We start from the raw sequence: 21702 nt of genomic DNA on the forward strand, positions 1-21702 counted from the left end.
AGCCGCAGCAAATTCTTAGAAACATCGCCAAAGGCAAGGGAAGCGAGGGTAAAAATGAACTATTGGGATTTCATCAAGATAAAAAGCTTTTGCACAGCAAAAGATACAGTCCACAAAACCAAAAGACAACCGACAGAATGGGAGAAAATATTTGCAAATGACATATCAGATAAAGGGCTAGTATCCAAAATCTATAAAGAACTTATCAAACTCAACACCCAAAGAACAAATAATCCAATCAAGAAATGGGCAGAAGACATGAACAGACATTTTTCCAAAGAAGACATCCAAATGGCCAACAGACACATGAAAAAGTGCTCAACATCGCTCGGCATCAGGGAAATCCAAATCAAAACCTCCATGAGATACCACCTCTCACCAGTCAGAATGGCTAAAATTAACAAGTCAGGAAACGACAGATGTTGGCGGGGATGTGGAGAAAGGGGAACCCTCCTACACTGTTGGGGAATGCAAGTTGGTGCAGCCACTCAGGAAAACAGTATGGAGGATCCTCAAACAGTTGAAAATAGAGCTACCATACGTTCCAGCAATTGCACTACTGGGTATTTACCACAAAGATACAAATGTAGGGATCCGAAGGGGTACGTGCACCCCGATGTTTATAGCAGCAATGTCCACAATAGCCAAACTGTGGAAAGAGCCAAGATGTCCACTGACAGATGAATGGATAAAGAAGAGGTGGTATATATATACACAGTGGAATATTATGCAGCCATCAAAAAGAATGAGATCTTGCCATTTGCAATGACGTGGATGGAACTGGCGGGTGTTATGCTGAGTGAAATAAGTCAATCAGAGAAAGACATGTATCATATGACCTCACTGATATGAGGAATTCTTAATCTCAGGAAAGAAACTGAGGGTTGCTGGAGTGGTGGGGGTTGGGAGGGATGGGGTGGCTGGGTGATAGACATTGGGGAGGGTATGTGCTATGGTGAGTGCTGTGAATTTTGCAAGACTGTTGAATCACAGATCTGTACCTGTGAAACAAATAATGCAATATATGTTAAGAAAAAAAAAAGAAGTTAGCAGGAGGGCAAGAAATAAAGGGAGTAAATCAGAGGAGGAGTCGAACCATGAGAGACGATGGACTCTGAAAAAGAAACTGAGGGTTCTAGAGGGGAGGGGTTCGGGGGGATGTGTTAGCCTGGTAATGGGTATTAAGGAGGGTATGTTCTTCCTGGAACACTGTGTGTTATGCACAAACAATGAATCATGGAATACTACATTAAAAACTAATGATGTAATGTATGGTGATTAACATAACAATAAAAAAATAAAAAAAAAAGAAAAGCAAAGACCAAAAGGAAAGGAAGCACAAAACAATAAAAATAAAGATATTCATAAACATCTTCAAGGAACTCACACAATAAAAGGATATAAATTATGACAAAATATACCTAAAACAGAGGTTGTCTGTGGGAGACGAGTAAAGGATGTGTTCAAACTTAAGTGACCTTAACTTAATATTGACATCTAGATACAAAAGCTGTTCTATACATACTGAATGGTAACCAGAAATCAAAAGTTAGCAATAGGTATGCAAAATGTAACGAGAAAGTATTCAAGTATCTTGTTAAAGAAAGCCAACTATCCATTGGAGAAAAGGGCAAGAGGAGAAAGGAACAGAACTACAAAAACAAACATAAGTAACAAAATGGCAATAAGTACATATCTATCAATAATTACATTGAATAAAAATGGATTAAATGCTCCAATAAAAAGAGGTAGTGTGATGGGATGGATTAAAAATCAAGACACATTTCTGTCCTGCCTACAAGAGACTCATTTCAGACCTAAAAGCAAATGAGATTAAAAGCGAAGGAGTGGAGAAGCATTTGTCAAGCAAATGGATGTGAAATGAAAGCCAACATAGCAATACTTGTATCAGACAAGATAGACGTTAACAGAAAGACTGTAACAAGAGGCAAAGGAGGACACTATATACTAATAAGGGGAAAAATCCAACAAGAAGATATAACAATTGTAAATACTTGTGCACCCAAAATGGGAGCACCCAAATACATAAAGCAGTTAGTAACAAACATGAAAGAAGTAATCAATAGTAATGCAATAATAGTAAGGGACTTTAGCACCCCATTTACATCAATGGACAGATCATCTAATCAGAAAATCATCAAGGAAACAGTGACCTTGAATGACATATTGAACCAGTTAAATAAATAATATTTCAGACCATTCCATCCTAAAACAGCAGAGTACACATTCTGATATTTGTATACACTAATAGTGAAGCAGCATAAAGAGAAATCAAGAAAACCATCCCATTTCAATTGCACCCAAAATAATTCAATACCTAGAAATACACCTGACCAAAGAGGTGAAAGACTTGTATCTGAAAACTATAAAATACTGATGAAAAAAATTGAAGGTGACACAAAGAAATGGAAAGATATTCTATGCTTATGGATTGGAAGAAAAAATATTGTTAACATTTCCATACTACCTAAAGCAACTACAGATTTAATGCAATGTCTATCTAAATACCAATAGCATTTTTCACACTACTAGAGCAAACAATCTTAAAATTTGTATGGAACCACAAAATACTTTGAATGGCAAAGGAATCTTGAAAAAGACAAACAAATCTGGATGTATCACAAGTCCATATTTCAAATTATACTACAAAGCTGTAGTAATTAAAACGGTATGGACCTAGCACAAAAGTAAACACTAGGGTCAATGGAACAGAGCAGAGAGCCCAGAAATAAACCCAAATTTTATGGTCAATTAAACTTGAAAAAGGAGGCAAGAATATGCAATGGGAAATAGAAAATCTCTTCAACAACTGATGTTAGGAAAACTGGACAGCACATAACAAAAGAAAGAAACTAGATCACCAAGACAGCATGGTACTGGCACAAAAACAGACACATAGACCAATGGAACGGAATAAAGAACTCAGATATGGACCCTCAACTCTATGGTCAAATAATCTTTGACAAAGCAGGAAAAAACATGCAGTGGAAAAAAGACAGTCTCTTCAATAAATGGTGCTGGGAAAATTGGACAGCCACACGCAGAAGAATGAAACTCGACCATTCTCTAACACCATTCACAAAGATGAACTCAAAATGATGAAAGACCTCAATGTGAGACAGGAATCCATCAAAATCCTAGAGGAGAACATAGGCAGTAACCTCTTTGACATCGGCCACAGCAACTTCTTTCAAGATACATCTCCAAAAACTAGTGAAACAAAAGCAAAAATGAATTTTTGGGACTTCATCAAGATAAAAAGCTTCTGCACAGCAAAGGAAACAGTCAACAAAACAAAGAGGCAACCCACAGAATGGGAGAAGACATTTGCACATGACACTACAGATAAAGGGCTGGTATCCAAGATCTATAAAGAACTTCTCAAACTCAACACTCAAAAAACAAATAATCAAGTCAAAAAGTGGGCAGAAGATATGAAAAGACGCTTCTCTGAAGAAGACATACAAATGGCTAACAGACACATGAAAAAATGTTCATCATCATTAGCCATCAGGGAAATTCAAGTCAAAACCACACTGAGATACCACCTTAAACCAGTTAGAATGGCAAAAATGGACAGGGAAAGAAACAACAAATGTTGGAGAGGTTGCGGAGAAAGGGGAACCCTCTTACACTGTTGGTGAGAATGCAAGTTGGTCCAGCCACTTTGGAAAACAGTGTGGATGTTCCTCAAAAATTAAAAATAGAGCTACCCTCTGACCCAGCAATTACACTACTGGGTATTTACCCCAAAGACACAGAGGTAGTGAAAAGAAGGGCGATATGCACCCCAATGTTCATAGCAGCAGTGTCCCAATAACCAAACTGTGGAAAGAGCCGAGATGCCCTTCAAGAGATGAATGGATAAAGAAGATGTGGTCCATATACACAATGGAATATTACTCAGCCATCAGAAAGGATGAATACCCAACTTTTACATCCACATGGTTGGGACTGGAGGAGATGATGCTAAGTGAAATAAGTCAAGCAGAGAAAGCCAATTATCATATGGTTTCACTTATTTGTGGAACATAAGGAATAACAGGGAGGACATTAGGAGAAGGAAGGGAAAAATGAAGGGGGGGAAATTGGAGGGGGAGATGAACCATGAGAGACTATGGACTCTGAGAAACAAACAGGGTTCTAGAGGGGAGGGGAGAGGGGGGATGGGTTAGCCCGGTGATGGGTATTAAGGAGGGCGTGTACTGCAGGGAGCACTGGGTGTTATACAAAAACAATGGATCGTGGATCACCACATCAAAAACTAATGATGTATTGTATGGTGACTAACATAACATAATAAAATAAAAAAAAAAAAAAGAAAAGAAACTAGATGACTTTCTTAGACCATACACAAAAATAAATTCAAAGTGGATTAAGACCTAAATGTGAGACCTGAAATCATAAAAATCCTAAAAGAGAACACAGGCATGTATCTTACCCCATTCCATGGATTGCCTTAGTTTTGTTGACTGATTCCTTTGCTGTGCAAAAGCTTTTTATCTTGATGAAGTCCCAAAAGTTCATTTTTGTTTTTGTTTCCCTTGAATTTAGAGACATGTCTGGAAAGAAGTTGCTGTGGCCGATGTCGAAGAGGTTACTGCCTATGTTCTCCTCTAGAAATTTGATGGATTCCTGTCTCACATTGAGGTCTTTCATCCATTTAGAGTTTATTTTTTTGTATGGTATAAGAGAAAGGTCAGTTTAATTCTTCTGCATGTGGCTGTCCAGTTTTCCCAGCACGATTTATTGAAGAGACTGTCTTTTTTCCATTGGATATTTTTTCCTGCGTTGTCAAAGATTAGTTGACTATAGAGTTAAAGGTCCATTTCTGGGGTATCTATTCTGTTCCATTGATCTATGTGTCTGTTTTTGTGCCAATATATACTCTCTTGTTGACTACAGCTTTGTAATATACCTTGAAGTCAGGCATTGTGATGCCCCCAGCTTTGGTTTTCTTTTCCAACATTCCCCTAGCAATTCGGGGTCTTTTCTGTTTCCATACGAATTTTAGGATTGTTTGTTTCTGCTCTGTGAAAATATCAATGGTATTTTGATAAGGATTGCATTTAAAGGTAAATTGCTCTGGGGAGCATAGACATTTTTACATTTCAGATAAAGGGCTGGTATCCAAGATCTATAAAGACCTTACCAAACTCAACACCCAGAAACAAATAATCCAGTCAGTATATGGGCAGAAGACATGAACAGACACTTCTCCAGAGAAGACATACAAATGGTTAATAGACACATGAAAAAATGTTCCAGATTTCAAAGTATACTAGCCATCAAGGAAATACAAATCAAAAACACAATGAGATACCACCTTACACCAGTTAGAATGGCAAAAATGAATAAGACAGGAAACAACAAGTGTTGCCAAGGATGTGGAGAAAGAACACTCTTACACTGTTGGTGGGAATGCAAGCTGGTACAGCCAGTCTGGAAAACAGTATGGAGGTTCCTTAAAAAGTTAAAAATGGAGCTACCTTACAACCCAGCAATTGCACTACTGGGTATTTATCCCAACGATACAGATATAGTGAAAAGAAGGGGCACGTGGACCCCAATGTTCATAGCAGCAGTGTCCACAATAGCCAAACTATGAAGGGAGCTGAGACGCCTTTCAACAAATGAGTGGATAAAGATGTGATACATATATACAATGGAATATCACTCAGCCATCAGAAAGGCCATCAGAATACCCACCATTTGGATAGACATGGATGGAACTGGAGGGGATTATGCTAAGTGAAATAAGTCAAGCCGAGAAAGACATTTATCCTATGGTTTCACTTACACGTGGAACGTAAGGAATAGCGTGGAGGACCACAGAGGAAGGGAGGGAAAACTGAACAGGAAGAAATCAGAGAGGGAAACAAACCATGAGAGACTCTGGACTCCTGGAAACAAACTGAGGGTGAGGGTTACAGAGGGAGGAGGGTGCGGGGATGGGGTAACCAGATGATGGGTATTTAGGAGGTCACGTGTTGAGATGAGCACTGGATGTTATATGCAACGAAGGAATTGTTGAACACTACATCAAAAACTAATGATGTACTATATACTGGCTAACTGAATATAATAAAAAATAATAAATAAAAATAAAAAAATAAAGATTATGCTGTGGGAAAAAAAAAGAGAGAGAGAGCACAGGCAGTAGTCTCTGACATCAGCCACAGCAACATTTTTCCAGATATGTCTCCAGAGACAAGGGAAACAAAAACAAAAATAAACGGTTGGGAGTACATTAAATAAAACGCTTCTGTACAGCAAAGGAAACAATCAACAAAACTAAAGGACGATCACTGAATGTGAGTAGATATTTCCTAATAACATATCTGATAAATGGTTAGTATCCAAAATATATAAACAACTTGGGCAACTCAACACCAAAAGAGCAAATAATCCAACTAAAAATGGGTAGAAGACATGAGTAGATATTTCTCTAAAGAAGACATTCAGATGGCCGACAGACACAGGAAAAAATGCTCAACATCTCTCATCATCAGGGAAATGCAAATCAAAGCCACAATGTGATATCACCTCACACCTGTCCTATTGGCTAAATTCAAAAAACACATGAAAAACAAGTGTTGTACAGAAAGTGGAGTAAAGGGAACTCTTGTACACTTGGTGGGAGTGCAAACTGGTGCAGCCATGGTGGAAAACAGTATGGAGGTTCCTCAAAAAATTAAAAACAGAAATACCACGTGATCCAGTAGTTGTACTACAGGATATTTACCCAAAGAATGTGAAAACAGTGAAAAAAAAAAAAAGAAACATTCACCCCAGTGTTTACTGCAGCATTATTTACAATAGTTCATGTATGGAAGCAGCCCAAGTGTTCATACATAGAGGAATACAGAAAAAAATCATGGTACATTCAATGGGATATTAGCCATAAAAACGACAGAACTCTTGCCATTTGCAACAACATGGTATGGAGCTAGAGAGTATGGTGGTAAGTGAAATAGTCAGAGAAAGACAAATACCATATGATTTCTTCATATGTGGAATTTAAGAAACTAACAAAAGTAACAGAAAAAAGTGACAAAGGAAAAATAAAAACAGACACTTGTCTATAGAGAACACACTGCTGGTTCCCAGAGGGAAGGTGGGAGGGGGGATGGGAGGAAACGGGTGAAGGGGCTTGGGATTACACTCATATGGATGGGCACTGAGTGGTGTATAGAATCGCTGAATCCCTATACTTTACACCTGAAAGTAATATAACACTGTATGTTAACTATCCTGAATCTTAAAATAAATTTGGAACACCGAAATATATAGTTTTTGGTTTATGTGTTTTTCTTTTCTAAAAGCTCCTTGAATGAAGTGATTGCACTGTGAATACTGTATTTTCATGAGTGTAGCACGGTGCCTGGATCCAGGCAGGTGCTAAGTGACTGTTTGGTGAGTGAATCTATGTTAATGCAAGTCAGATGGAGGGGGTATTCTTCAGATGTTTCAGTGTCCTGTGGTTTCTGTGATGGCTTCTTGTTTTCCCCTAAGAGTAATGGTGAACTGGTGGTTGCTGATACTTTTACGCAGGCAATCGTGGGGGAATCTGGACAAGCAAATAGAGCAACCATTAAAAAGAAAACATTGGGCCCAAAATGGCACCTTGGGGCAGACCAAGTCCCTAAACCTTGCTTAATCCCTAACCTCTCCCCGAAATTTTCACCAGTCAGTTAGGAATTCTCTGGTCAGCACCAGTGAGGTACTCTGTCACATGGGCCCTCTCCACCCCCAAGGTGGGGAGATCATCTGCATAGTAAGACCCCCTGCTCTCCTTATTAAGGGAAGGTGACCTTCCCTGAAACACTCCTTTCTCTTCTTTGCCAACTTCCTTGCTACGAAATCTTCCCATTGCGACCCTCCTTATAGCTCCCCTCTACCTGCCAGACGGGATGCAGTCTGATTCTTGAATCACTTAATAAAACCAATTAGATCTTCAAATTTACCTTGTTGATTTTGTTTTTTAACATAAACAGTGAGAAGTCAGAGATGTGAAGGAGCTGGGGTGTGAGTGAGATGGGGAAGGAAATACACGAGGGGTGTCACAAGGGCAGGAGGGATAGAGTGGCAGCAGGTTCCAGGGCTGGGTGCTGGGGATCCTTGTGTTTTCATGGGTTTATGTCCGGATGAGAAGAAAATGTAGGAGAGGTAGAGTCAGTTTCCATGCTACACAGGACTCGTTGTGTAGCATTTAAACTAGGGGATGTGGAGCAAGATGGAAGCTGATGACGGTGAGAAGCTGGAAGCCAGAAGGAGGGTCAGACCAGGAGGGGAAGTGAGAGTCTGAGTAGGTGTCCAGGGTTGAGGGAGGAGCACATATGCATTGTCGCAGAGACTCAGGGAAGGCTGGTGTGTGGAGAAGGAAGTCAGAAGAGAGGGCCTGTGTGTGGTGTAGGTTTGTTAGAAAATAGGTCAAAGACCGACTTTGTAAGAGAAAGAAAGAACATCTGCAAGTACAATGCTGTTCCTGCAACTTCTGTTGCTGGTGGTTCTCCTCCCAGGTGGTGACAGTGAAGATGGTGAGAACTCCGGCCCTGCCCAGAGGGTACACAGTGTGGTTTTTGTGTGTGTGTGTGTGTGTGTATATCTGTTTATGTGTCTGTGTCTGTTTATGTGTGTCTGTGTGTTTCTGCCAGTCTGTGTGTGTTTGTGTAAGTCTGTGTGTTTGTGATGTGTGTACATGGGCTTGTGTGCATTTGAATATGTGTATATGTATGTGTGTATAGGTGCCTTGTGCATCTCTGTGCATGTGCGTGTGTGTATGTGTGTGGGTATGTGTCTGCATGTCTGTGTTTGTATATGTGCATATGTGTGTGTATATGTGTACATCTCTGTGTGTGTCTGTATGTGTGTATTTGTGTCTCTGTGTGTGTGCACTCATGGTCTGAGTTCCCCAATGCATAACTGTGGAGGGAGAGTGTCAGCCTGGTTCCTTCCTGAGCATCCCCGACCCCAGGGCCCTGTGCTCTTCTGAAGGTTGGATATGAAGCTGGGGGATCTGGAGCAGCAACTGTCTCCTGAGACAACTATGGCTTCTCTGGCCTCCAGACTTTGGTTCTCCACCCTCTCACCTTCTTCTCCAATCTCTCTCCTTCCCATTCAATGTTTATCTGTCCTTTTTCCACAGCCTTCCAGGAGCCAATCTCCTTCCGAATCCTCCTGACCACATCTTTTTGCAACCGTTCCTGGACACAAAATCAAGGCTCAGCTTGGTTGGATGAGCTGCAGACTCATGGCTGGGACAATAAGACTGGTGCTTTCATTTTTCTGCGGCCTTGGTCTAAAGGCAACTTCAGCAACGAGGAGCTGTTGGAAGTAGAAAAGTTTTTCTACACATACTCCATTAGGTCTCCTTCAACATATCATAACCATGTCAGTGAATGGCAGCTTGAATGTGAGTTCATTTCCCTCTGGGTTGGGTTGTAGGTGGCAGGTATGTGTGTGTCTCATTGAGTTCCTTCTTTAGGAAACGAACTGCACTGTCTTCTGAACCTCACCTCTCTCTATCTGGAAATTGAATCACACCCATCTGGGCAGGGGGTAGAAGCCAGACTGTGATTCTTGAAAAGCTTCATGTTTTCTTTAGCTTCCCCCTCCTCTCATTGACCACAGGCTCTGCTCTCCTGTCTCCCCCTAGGGTCTCCCATGACCACCCCTTTCTCTGGCCTCCAACCAGGTATCCTTGCTCCCTCACTTGTCACTGACTTTGAACTGTGCTTTCTCCCCATTCAATCCCAGCAGCGATGTCTATTTGTACCCCATTGCACTCCCTTCACCCTAGATTGTTTTTACCTCAGCTCTCCTGCTGAGTCGTCCCCTATTCTCTGCCCAAACCTTTCATGTCTCTCTTCCAACATTCGCTGCCTCCTCAATCATTCGCCTTTGCCTCTGCCTGCTGCAACCACCTCTTCCCCTTTGTCTGAACCTCCCCTCAAGTCAAACTTTGCTCCATTCCCTCCAATCCCCAAATTTACCCTTCTACATCCAGCATCCTTGGCTTGCACTCATCTCATTTCATCTCCTTCATTCCCTCTGTATTGTAACTCACAGTCTCTCTTCCCCAGATCCCTTCCAGGTACAGCTGGTGTTAGGCTGTGATTCCCACTTTGGAGAAGCATCAGTAGGCTTCATGTGGATTGCTTATCAAGGTTCAGATCTCGTGAGTTTCCAGAACACATCATGGTGGCCATCTCCAAAGGGAGGAAGTAGGGCTCGGCAGGTCTGCACAGTATTCAATCAGTGCCATGTTTATAATGAAATAGCACACAAACTCCTCAGCGACTTCTGCCCCCAGTTCCTGTTGGGTCTTCTTGATGCAGGGAAGGCATATCTCCAGCGACAAGGTAAGCCCCGTTCCCTCCTCTATGAATTCTCTACTCTGCCCTCATACATTTGTACTATTCTTTCAAATTCAGGGTAAGAAAGAGTCAAGAGGGAGAGGGGATGATGGTGATGGGTCTAGAGGTAGAAAGATATCTATCTAAAGTCATGTGAAGATCTACCCTCTCAGTCTGTGAATTCCTGCCCTGTCTCTGCAGTGAGGCCAGAGGCCTGGCTGTCCACTGGCCCCAGTCCCGGTCCCGGCCGTCTGCTGCTGGTGTGCCACGTCTCAGGCTTCTACCCAAAGCCTGTGTGGGTGATGTGGATGCGGGGTGAGCAGGAGCAACGGGGCACCCAGCGAGGTGATCTCCTGCCTCATGCTGATGGGACATGGTATCTTCAGATGTCCTTGGATGTGAAATCCAGGGAGGCAGCTGGCCTGTCGTGCCGGGTGAGACACAGCAGTCTAGGAGGCCAGGACATGGTCCTCTACTGGGGTGAGAAAGACTGGGGTCCAGCTGGGAAAGGGGGTGGGTGGTTCTCCAGCAGAGCAGGATAGCCAGATGAAAAATTTGGGTGGTTAGACCAAAAGTGACTAAAAAAAATTGGTAATCCAAGAAATGGAGGAACTGAGAGTCAAGTCTCGCAAATATGGGAGGATGCATCTTATTGGGTGAAGGGTCCATCTCTGAGGAGGGTTGGGAGAAGTGAAAAGAGGAAGGGTGGTTGGTGAGGCAGAGGTTGACAAGAGCGAGGAAGACAGGGAGGTGCAGTTCAACCCAGGGTCGATGGGAAATGACACCTTCTGTGCACCAAACCCACAGAGCAGTCCCACTCCATGGGCTTGGTCTTCCTGGTGGTGACAGTGCCCCTGGTACTTCTGGCAGGTCTGGCGTTGTGGCTCTGGAAGCGCTGGTATGTCTTTGGAGCCACCTCCTTGTTCTTTCCCTTGTGTCTTCCCACCTTTCAGTCTGTCTTCAGCCCTCCTGCTTACAGTGGTCTTCCCCCTACTGTTCTCACCTCCACCTGCTGCAGAGTGACTCTTCCTCTGTTTCTCCCAGGAAAACACACCAGATACCTCAGTGTACTGACCTCTCTTCTGAGCGAGATCCCAGCAGCCCAGGCTCCTGTACTTACCTAAACCCAGCTCAATGGTGACGTCCTTGCAACTCTCTGTGTGTAATTTTGTCTTTCATTTTTGCTTAAGGATCAGTTGGCAATATAAGCTCAGTGTAATTTTGGGTGATTTGTTGTTCTGACTTGGTTCTGGAACTTAAGTGTCAAAATTTAACTTGGTGTAAAATGATGGCCCAGCACCTACATGGGTCACAGGCATCAGATGTCACTTCCTCCGGTCAGCCCTCCTTTATTCAGAAGTGGAAGCAGTCTGTCTGGTGAGAACTTCCACCACATTTTCGGGCACTTTGACAGTTCTGTTCCTGACCCCTGGTGCTTGTTTTCCCCAGTCAGGACCCTCATCCCTTCTAATTCTTAGGATTCTTGAGAGAAAAGTCCATGTTTTCTTAATATTTGTATACTTGGCAAGGTGTCTCACCTGCATGGAAAATGTCCTCAATAAAAATCTGTGTTGAATTTATGCTAAATACATAGGTTTTTCTTCTTCTTTTTCTTCCTGACATGTTTGTAGCAGTTGAGATGTTTGATGCTCTTCTTGTTAAAAGTCTTGTCACCTAGCCAAGGGAGTTCACAGTTTCCCTGTTCCTGTTGACATCTCCAGGCCTCTAAGTAGAAACAAGTTGTTTTGTGAAGATCTGTATTATTTAACTACACAAACCTATTGGATGGATCTGTTGTTCCAAGTATTCTGAATTAAATAGAAAGGCAGGACTCAGCCTTCTTGATGTTTGTTGGACTTAGAGCAGCAGCAGAGCTGTCACCCTAAAGCTTTTTAAAAAAAATATAAGGTCTTGTCCTCAGCTGACTTCCTGAATCACAATTTGCATTTTACCAAAATTAGCAGGGAGATTCACAGGTGCATAAATGTGATGCCTGAGAGGTAGCAGTGCCTGTGTGTCCCTGAAGGGAAAAGAGATGCTCCAGGAAAAAGAACAGGAGTGTTTTGGTCAAGAATGAGTCCGGGGATCCAGCAAGGACCATGCATACAGTGCCTCCTAGCATTCGTGGCTGCTGTGTTACCATCCCGAGGACATGGAGTCAGGGACAGTGAGCCACTGTCCCTGGGGGAGATGCGGGGTACAGGTTCTGGGAGCCTCTGTTCACAACACTTGCCACCTGATGACTACCCAGCCTTGTTTCATGTGTCTTCCTGTTTAAAGACAGCTTCTTGGGATGCATGGGGTGGTTCAGTTGGTTAAGTGTCTGCCTTTGGCTCAGGTCATGATCCTCTCTTTTTCTCCTTCTCTCATTTTCCCTCTCCCTCTGCCCCTCCCCCTGTTTGTGCTCTGTCTCTCTCTTTCTCCCTCTCTCTCAAATAAATAAATAAAATATTAAAAAATAAAGATAGCTTCTTTAATACATATGTATTTGTAAATAATTTATTGTATGGAGTATTTCCCCACACTTAAATACCAGCTCAGAAGTGTGCAACATTTCCCAGCTCGGGTACTGTGATCGCCAGGGTCTTTAGCTTTCAGCCCCACAGCTGTGCTGCCCAAGATGGTTTTAGAGACTAGGAAACAGTCATCATCTCATGAATCCAAGAACAAAGCTCCTTTTCCCCTTTTTCTTGGTGTCATCATGCTGTCATCATAGCCTCCTAGATGTTACTTTAGCACTCTCTGGTGTGGCTCCACATTGATGTCATGAATATCCTGTTCCTTTTCTGGATTTACTGCACTGTTGACTCATTACCACTGAACTCAGGGCCCACAGCTCTGCATCAGGAGCCTGAGTGAGCCTCACTTACACAGGTGTTTTGTCATGAGGCACATCCCACCTTCTTCTGCTTAGGACACCAGTTAACCCTGCAGCTCTGGGCTTCAGGGCCATTTTAAACACTGAAATCACCAAGAAAGACCACAGAAGTGCAGAAAATATGGCACCAAATGGACCATGAATAGGACACATGTTTACAGTGTGGGAATTAACACAGGAAGGCAGAAGGGCACTTGGTTCAACCTTGGCTTGGGATATCTGTGGTGGTTGACTCTTGTCAGGCCATTCTACGTGTCCATGTCTACGTGGTGAGGGCCTGTGTCTGGGGGTTACAAATCAATGTCAGCAGGTAGGCCAATCAGTACAGACAGACTCCGAGAATAATAAAGATGGACCTTTTGTGACTGATGACCCCCGTGGCAGTGTGAGTGGAGACATCCATAGCTAGACCTCAGTTACTCTCAGTTTCATTAATTAACTCAACAAACCATTCTCAAACACTGATTATGCAGCAGGGACATTCTGAGTGTCAAGTAGTGGGGAGGAAAATGTCTTCCCTGTCTTCAGAGCTTGAAAATTTTACTTTCTGATTTGATTGTGGTTTTCATTGCTCTTTCTAACCAGTTTGTTAGTCAGCAACTTATGTGGGTTGAACTAGGGGACAGGGGGTTAGTTCTATTTTTTTTTTAGGGCTGAAAGTGGGGCCCAAGACTGAAAAATGTCCAGAGGGACCATGTGCAGGGCCCAGCCCTACACATGTGGATGCTTCTGGAAAATAACGTTGAGATGGGAGAGGTGGCAAAGGTGAAAATATGGGAAAAGGGAGAGCAAATCATGGGGACTTCTGCAATATCCCCACCTGAATCAGACTGCTTGGCTGTTTCTCTAACTCCCAGTCCACCTTGTCACCCTCACATGGCCACCATGTGGATTTTGGTTGGTTGACTCTACCCTCATGTGTAACCTTGGGTTCTGATCAGCCTGAGGCCATCAGGAGAAAGCATATTTGTCAATGTGACATGTTGAGGGATGGACAGGTAATCTGCAGGTCAGGCCAATCATCAGACAGATGCCATTTGTATCACCCAGAGTGATGGTTCAAGGCCAGGAACCTACTCCAGGTACACACAGCCTGATTCTTATGGAGGATGGAGGGAAAAGAAATGTGCTCTCTTGTTCTGGATGATAAGGTCAGGTTGTGAAGCCTGAAATAAGTACAATCAATTTTCAGCATCAGAGAAGCAAGCTGAGGATGAAGCCTGCATGTAAGAAGGCAGAGAAATTGTATACATGAAATTTGCCAAGAGGGTAGATCCCAACTGTTCTCACCTGAAGAAAGAAAAACAAAAGAAAAGAAAAAGAAGAGTTCTGGATGTGAGGTGGTGGCTGAGTTAACTGGCCTGGTTGTGGGCATCATGTCACCATGTACACATACACCAAACTTCTAATGGTTACTTCACTTTATGTTTTTAAAAGAAAATGTCAATTAAAGTATTCCAAGATGTGATGAATGCTACATAAAATATTAATTTTCATGATTTGCTTAAAATCAAGTTTCTTGACCAATTCCGCATTTTCCTTCTGAAATGCTGCATACCCTCACTGGAGGCACTGCAGGTAAGGACATGACCATTCAGGTGCAGTTCCGTGCATGCTCCATGTGCACCAGGCTCCCATGGTTCTTCAGGCCGTCCTCTCTGAGAAGTTGTTGGAAGACTTTCCTCAGAAGGACTTTCGTTCATGTTACATCACAGGCTCTGCTGCACCTGTTGGAGCCCTCGAGGGTCCACATGGCCTGTGGTGCCCCCCAACCTTCTTCCCTGGGAGGCTGGAAGGTGGCACACTATCTATAGGTCCAATGTTCGTTTGTCACCATACTCCAGTGATGCCGAAAACAGCAGCAATAACAAAACCAAAGCATCAAATAAGTGAAGGCAGACACACAGACTCACAGAAGGTGCTGGAGCCCCAATCACTCTGGGCTCCCCAGTTCCATCAGCCAATACATTCCCCACATGGTTTCAGCTCTACATGGTGGACTTCTATCCTTAGTGACTGGAAGCTCCCCTCTGATGGACGTGGACGTGGCCTCAGGGGGACACTGGGCTAATGTCTCTCTTCCTTGCAACGTTCCTCCTCACTTCCCTCTTTCTTTCCCTGGATTCTTGAAAATATTCCTCTATTCCTTTCTTGTCTGTTTGCTTTTTTCTTCATGTGTCCTCATATTATGACACTCTTACCCTGTCTTGCATGTTAACCCTGCCATCTGGATCAATCCCTGTCCTGGGTGTTTTCATGGATTTCTAACAAACCAGTGGCCAGGAATTGAGGTGCTGGGTCTGCTGCTGATTAGTGACTGGCAGAAATTCATCCTCCAGGGTTTTCATAGAGACCAAAGGACAAGCTGCACCAGCACATGATAAATCGGGAAGTGCTGTGGTAATGACAGTTAAATATTCAACATGCAAGAAATTTTCTGTAGATTTCTTCCTGACACAATATGTCCATTCATTCTTTCATTTCATCATGTATTCAGCTTTTCCTATTTTTATGGTAAATATATTCTCTGTGAGTGGTTCCACTGTGTATGAGAGGCAGCTCTGTGTCCAGATATTTAAGATACAATGAATCTCTTCCTCCAAGCTTGTTCCTTTTTTGATTTTTACATTTAATCACCCAGAGGCTAACTTCAGAAATCTTAGTAGGTTTTCCATCCCAGCTTTTTTGTTTTTGCCAAGTTATTCTCTACAAAATCTCTGAAAACTTTCTTCCCTTCCCTATGGTGGGCCTCATGAACATCCATATGGGGTGTGGACAGAGCTTTCCTCTCTCCCTGAAAGCATTCCTATTGGTTTCCTAAACAGAGGCTCTACCTCAGCCACAGTGGGCTCGCATTTAAGGGATGGAAGTGTCCACTGGGAGAACCTCCTCTTGGAAAGTTCTAGACTTATAGTCTAGTGGCCAGTTTGTGATTGGACATAGGAGAAAGGAGAAATGAGAACTTTCTGGATCTGGCAGTTGGAAGGAGGGGCAGTCTTGTCTGAATCCATGGGCTGACAGGGAGCAGGTGAGAGAGTGATGGCGGCCACTCCCACTCTGCAGACGTGGCAGCTTCTGGGCATTGTGCCCCCACTCTGCATCCCTCTCCTGACTGCTGGACATAAAAGTAATGTGATCAAGTTGAAAGGTGAGATATTTTAAAATGTGAAGTTAGGTTGAATAGTAAAAGTGTGTTAAGTTAGTATGTGATGTTTTCCTAATTTATTCATTAGATCCTAATTTTGTTCTAAACTTGTTAATGGCATGTAAGAGCCATTTTTTTTTATTATGTTATGTTAGTCACCATACAATACATCATTAGTTTTTGATGTGGTGATCCACCATCCATTGTTTTCGTATAGCACCCAGTGCTCCATGCAGTACGTGCCCTCCTTAAGCCATTTTTTTTTTTTTTTTAGGACATTCAGACGTGTGACTAGATGGCTACAGTCAGCTTTGTACATGAGAGAAGAGTTAACTCATCATTACATGATCACATTTATGAATCTTTATGTTTACTATTGTAATAATTTCATTATGAATCCTTTAAGTTTTAATTATTTTAATTGTTTGTGGTCACCTTAAAAAAATCATTTTCTTATTCTCACATGAGAGTAAGTTTACTTGGCCAAGTCCGGAGCAAGCTGCAAGTGTCCAGGGAATTTCTCTGTTCTAGAGAGATTACAAATGAACTTGAGAGCAAGGATGAGTACTGCAGGGAAAAAGAAGGGAAAGGACATTTCTTCTCAAATGAGGGCTGGACACATCTGCACACAAATGCATGCTTCCTCATTAGCAAGAGGGAAGGAGAAGCCAACCTAGGGCATGTATCAGCACAATTAGTATTAGCCTTTCTTGCAGTGAAATCCACTTTCTGTGTGACTTTAGTTTGGGACTAGGTACACGCATTGGTGAATTTGATCATTGCTGTGGTCTCTACATTTCAGAAATAATTTGCTTCTGCTTTGTCCCCGTTTCTGTGGTGACTTGTAACTTGAGTCCTTCAGTATTTTTAATGGGATGCAGACCTTAAAGGACCATGAACAAGGTGTGTATCTGGCCCCTGTTTCTGCATTTGTTCAGTTTTAAATATTCCAGACTATTAAACAGTGGTCACTAAGGACTGGTTTTCGCAGTCTTATGGACAGATATTGCTTTTACATTGCTGAGTACTTATTCTCTTTTTCTGGCTCAAAATGATTGTGAAGTGACAAGTATTGGGAGAATTTACATCTTCAAAGGCATTTATTTGTAAGCAAGATGGACTAAAAACAAATGAGTTAAGATTTTAATTAAGAAGCTAGAAAAAAGACAAAGTCAGTAAAAATCTAGAAGGTAAAAAATTCATTTAAAAGCACTAAAAGTTAAAAAGAAAGAGCAAAACAAAGAAACAAAGGGATAAAAGTGACTGACAACACCAAAGATGGCCTTTTGAGAAAATTAATAAAAATATAACAGTTCTCTCAGAACTGATCGAAAGAGTAATAAATATGAGAAAGTGGACATGTTACAGGAATGGCATATAGATTGAATAAGAACATGTTATTTATGACTTATATCAACACCTTTGTTATAGATAAAATTTTATCTTAAAAAATCCTAGAAGAGGGAGAAAGTCTGAATGTACCATGCTTGCTAAGGAATAGGAGAGAGGGTCAGAGTTCCTGCTAGTTGCACAGGGTCCTAGGTACAAACTAGAGGTGCAGCAGGTAATTACACTCCAGATGCTTTGTTCCAGGCAGAGAAAAGGATAGGAAAGAATCCCAACTAATTGTCCAATGCAAAATCGTCATGACACCAAAGCCAGCAAGGCTTTTCCCAGAAAAAAAAAAAAAAAACAATTATTAAAATAGTGACTATCTGCTCACCTCATTTTTGCATACTTACAGGGAAATTAGGTATTTGCAAACAGAAACCAGCACCAGATGAAGTGGGATTATCCATAGAATGCAAGGACTGTTTACCATCAAAAATCTTTTAATAGTATCCCTTTAACAGATTAAGAAAATAAAGGCATATAATCATCTCCAGAGGTACAGAAAAAGGCATTTGATGTATTTAAATGTCACCTCTGATAAAACCTGCTGACCCGGAATAGAGGGAAACGTAGCTGCAAACAGCCTGTATGACACATATTTGATTCTAAAGGTTGAAAAACATTCCAGTGAATCAAGGACAAGATGCTGACCCACTGGAATCCTCGATCCTCTGTAGAATACTACAAGCCCTTCTTAATCCAGCAAGGCAAGGCAAATAAGGAGGCATGAAAATAGAAATTAAAGAAAATATTATTATTAATGCATATCATATGATTATATATAAGAAAATAAAAAGTTAAATATTGGGAGTAATAAGAGAGTTCAGGAACTTATCTAGATAAAAATTTAACATGTAAATAAAAATTGTAAGGATTTCAAGAGAATAAGTGTCTTTTTTTTTTAAGATAATATGATTTCTACCTAGAAAATAGTGTAGTAAAAGCAAACAATTAGACCTAACATAAAAATGTAGCAAGTTCGTTTTTTTAAAAAAGATCTTATTTATTTATTTATTTATTTGAGAGAGAGAGAGAGAGAGACAGAGAGACAGAGAGACAGAGAGTGCAAGCAAGGAGTGGGGGGGAGAGAGACAAACAGACTCTGCATTGAGCAGGGAGCCCGATGCAGGGCTCAGTCCCGGGACCCTGAGATCATGACCTGAGCCAAAACCAAGAGTTGGATGCTTAACTGGCTGAACCGCCCAGGTGCCCCAAAATGTAGCAAGTTCTTTAGGCGCAAAATAAATATTAAAAAATCAACAGCACTTTTTAATACTAGCAAAAAGAGCAAGTAAGATAAAATTAGATATCATTTATGATAACAACAAAATCTATAAAATAACTAAGAATTAGCTAAAGAAAGAATATGAAAGAATTCTACAGTGAAATTATAAAAACTATTAAAGATCATAAAAGTATCTCTAATTAATTAGAGTTACATAAATGGAGTTATTTATAAAAAATTATTCTATAACTTCAGTAAATTCCTGATTAAAATTTCAGTTGGATTTCTGAAGGTACATGGTAAGCTTATTTTTTTATATTATGTAGTAGAATAAATGACTACAAATATCTAAGTCATTTTTGAAAGAGTAGAGCAAAGACTTATTGACAATGGAATAAAGTCGTACATGCAAAAGACAACACTACAAAATTAGTAGCATATAACAAAGCAGAATATTTTCATGACCCATTGGTGGGGAATTATTTCTTAAACTAAGTTCCCAGATTGGAAACGGCAGAGCCTTGGAGAAAAATGGTCTATGGTGGTTGTTCACCCACCTTCCATATACACATACTCCGCTCCAGTTACAGGGGCCAGGAACTAAGTCAGGTCCTGCCAGTCAAGGGTCCTGGGCTCTCCACCCTTAGGGAACAGGAATGGGCATGTCCAGGAGGAGTGGGGGGCAACACAGACTGTTCCACTATTTTGCATATTGTTGCTTCGGTACCACAAAATGTATAAAGTGGGTGGACTTTTTGGGAAAAAAAATTAAAAAGTAAAAGCTGTTGAATTTTACTTTGCAAAATGAAGGCTTTCTTATTAACCAAGTATAAACTGAATAAAATTAATGGTGGAAAATTGAGAGAAGTATTTGGAATTCTAAAATTAAAATATGTATATACACAGAGCGCTACGGGGAGGTCTTTAAGACAGTGCTCAGTGAGATATGTTAGTAAATGGAGCAGACGGCATAATACCTTTTGTGGAAATTGACGTTGTGTACATGAAAGCACCACATTTTCCAAGAACACAGAAACAGAAGGATAGCACATCAGTACAGGAGAGTGTGGCGAGCAGAAGGGAACGGGATGAACACGAGGAAGTGTACAGAGGAAGTCTGTTCAGGCCAAGTGACGACCGGGAGCCACAGATGGAGAAGGATTAGTTCAACCGTCTGCACTTAAGATTCTACACTCAAAACACAACAGAGCAAAACTAATATCGGAAAATGTTTTTAGATTAGGTTCTATAGAATAAAAAGACTGAATTGGGATAATGGATTGCACCAGGGGTAAAACACTAGGAAAAAAACCCCAAAAAATATATAATATTGTATAAAATATTTCGATTTCTAAGCACAGTATCAAAATATGTGCAACATCAAAACCCTCTGGTTGAAAATGTCAGGGTTTTTATAATCACCAAAGGTTACAGGTTGGGATAAATTTCTATATTTTACCTCTGGGTGGCAGTGCAGATTAAAACAAAGCTTCTGTGTCCTTGTTCCTAAAACATTAGAAGCCCCCCCAAATCAAGCACCTTACAAACCCATGCTTGAGTTCACAGTAACTTGTTAGCTTGTCATTGACATGACTTACAAAACCATGCATGTAAGACTAAGTTTATCAATAATAATACAGGGATAGAGCCCAAGGGAATATGTGGCTGGTAAAGAAAGATGAAGCCAAGAATGGGGTAAATTTTGAAAAGCATCATGACGCTCTAAACATTGGCTGTATGTGGGTTGTCAATTATGAGAGGGCTCGGAGGTGACTGAGACAGGGTCTAGAAGGGTCTAGAAAGATACAGTCAGGTAAGTCATTTGGAAAAAGTACAGCTCTTCCTGGTCCTCAGGCCACAAAGAAATTTCTCCCATCAGTTCTTAGAAGGAAGAAACTATGTAGTGCTGTGAACGACGTTCTCAGGAAAATTTGTTCCATCAGTTTCATGAGTTTCCTAGGCCTGCTTCAGTCTCTTAAATAAAGTGATTATATCAGCCTACATGAAAAATAAGAAAGCAAGTCTATACAACACAACAGGATTGAGCCGGGTATGCATCTCTCCCACTTTCTGGCAAGCTCAAGGGTTGATTTGGCACTCTCTGTAGGAATGAGCATATTGTCTGTATTGAACAGATTTCATGAGTCTTGAGCAGCAGCGATATTGAGACTCCATGCTCTGACATACATGTCATGTACCACAATTTTATATCATCTGTTATGTGCAGAGCAGTAGCCAGTAATCAGTTGAGTTATGGGTGGGATTGGCAACTGGACATCTCTCACGGCTTTTGGAGATCTATTCAAAGACTGTCACTTGAATCTCAGATTTGCTCCCTGCAGGCTGACAGCATCTCCAGGGAGTACCAAGATTCTTCCTGAGGTAAAATTTTGGTGCTACTTTAAGACAGAGGCACTTGCGGGCTTAATTATGTTCCCAGTGCATGACCAATACTACTTCAACAAGAACGCTGGATGCGACTTTAGGCAGGAACAGGTATGAGCCCTAATTTGGGTACAAAGTATCCTGAGAAAAGCACCTATGGTGTTTGAGCTTTGAGCAGTGTTATTACCGGTTACCTTATTCACGTGAAACTGCTCACCAACCATCTACCCATGTGCCTCCGTGGGCAGATGAATTGTCCAATGGGGCTCCGTGGCAGAGACCACTGCTATTTTCTGAA

At 41.5% G+C, this 21702-nt stretch overlaps 1 protein-coding gene across 3 annotated transcripts; it reads left to right on the top strand.

Annotated features, from left to right (window-relative positions):
* Window positions 1-8256: 8256 nt before the first annotated feature.
* On the top strand, window positions 8257-11966 carry LOC113933300 (T-cell surface glycoprotein CD1a-like). Of its 3 annotated transcripts, none has more exons than XM_027613258.2 (6): window positions 8257-8561; window positions 9170-9436; window positions 10107-10385; window positions 10581-10859; window positions 11250-11277; window positions 11424-11966. In XM_027613258.2, the coding sequence occupies exons 1-6, from the start codon at window positions 8501-8503 to the stop codon at window positions 11518-11520; spliced, it is 1011 nt and encodes a 336-aa protein (XP_027469059.1). In that variant the 5' UTR covers window positions 8257-8500; the 3' UTR covers window positions 11521-11966. The 3 variants fall into 3 exon arrangements, 2 of the variants coding, with proteins under 2 accessions (XP_027469059.1, XP_027469058.1); XM_027613257.2 differs by having other exon boundaries at window positions 8259-8561; window positions 11187-11277; XR_003523317.2 differs by having other exon boundaries at window positions 8263-8561; window positions 10581-10813; window positions 11187-11277.
* The last annotated feature ends 9736 nt before the right edge of the window (window positions 11967-21702 follow it).

Source organism: Zalophus californianus, chromosome 10 (genome assembly GCF_009762305.2).
Source record: "Zalophus californianus isolate mZalCal1 chromosome 10, mZalCal1.pri.v2, whole genome shotgun sequence".
Classification (NCBI taxonomy): Eukaryota; Metazoa; Chordata; class Mammalia; order Carnivora; family Otariidae; genus Zalophus; species Zalophus californianus.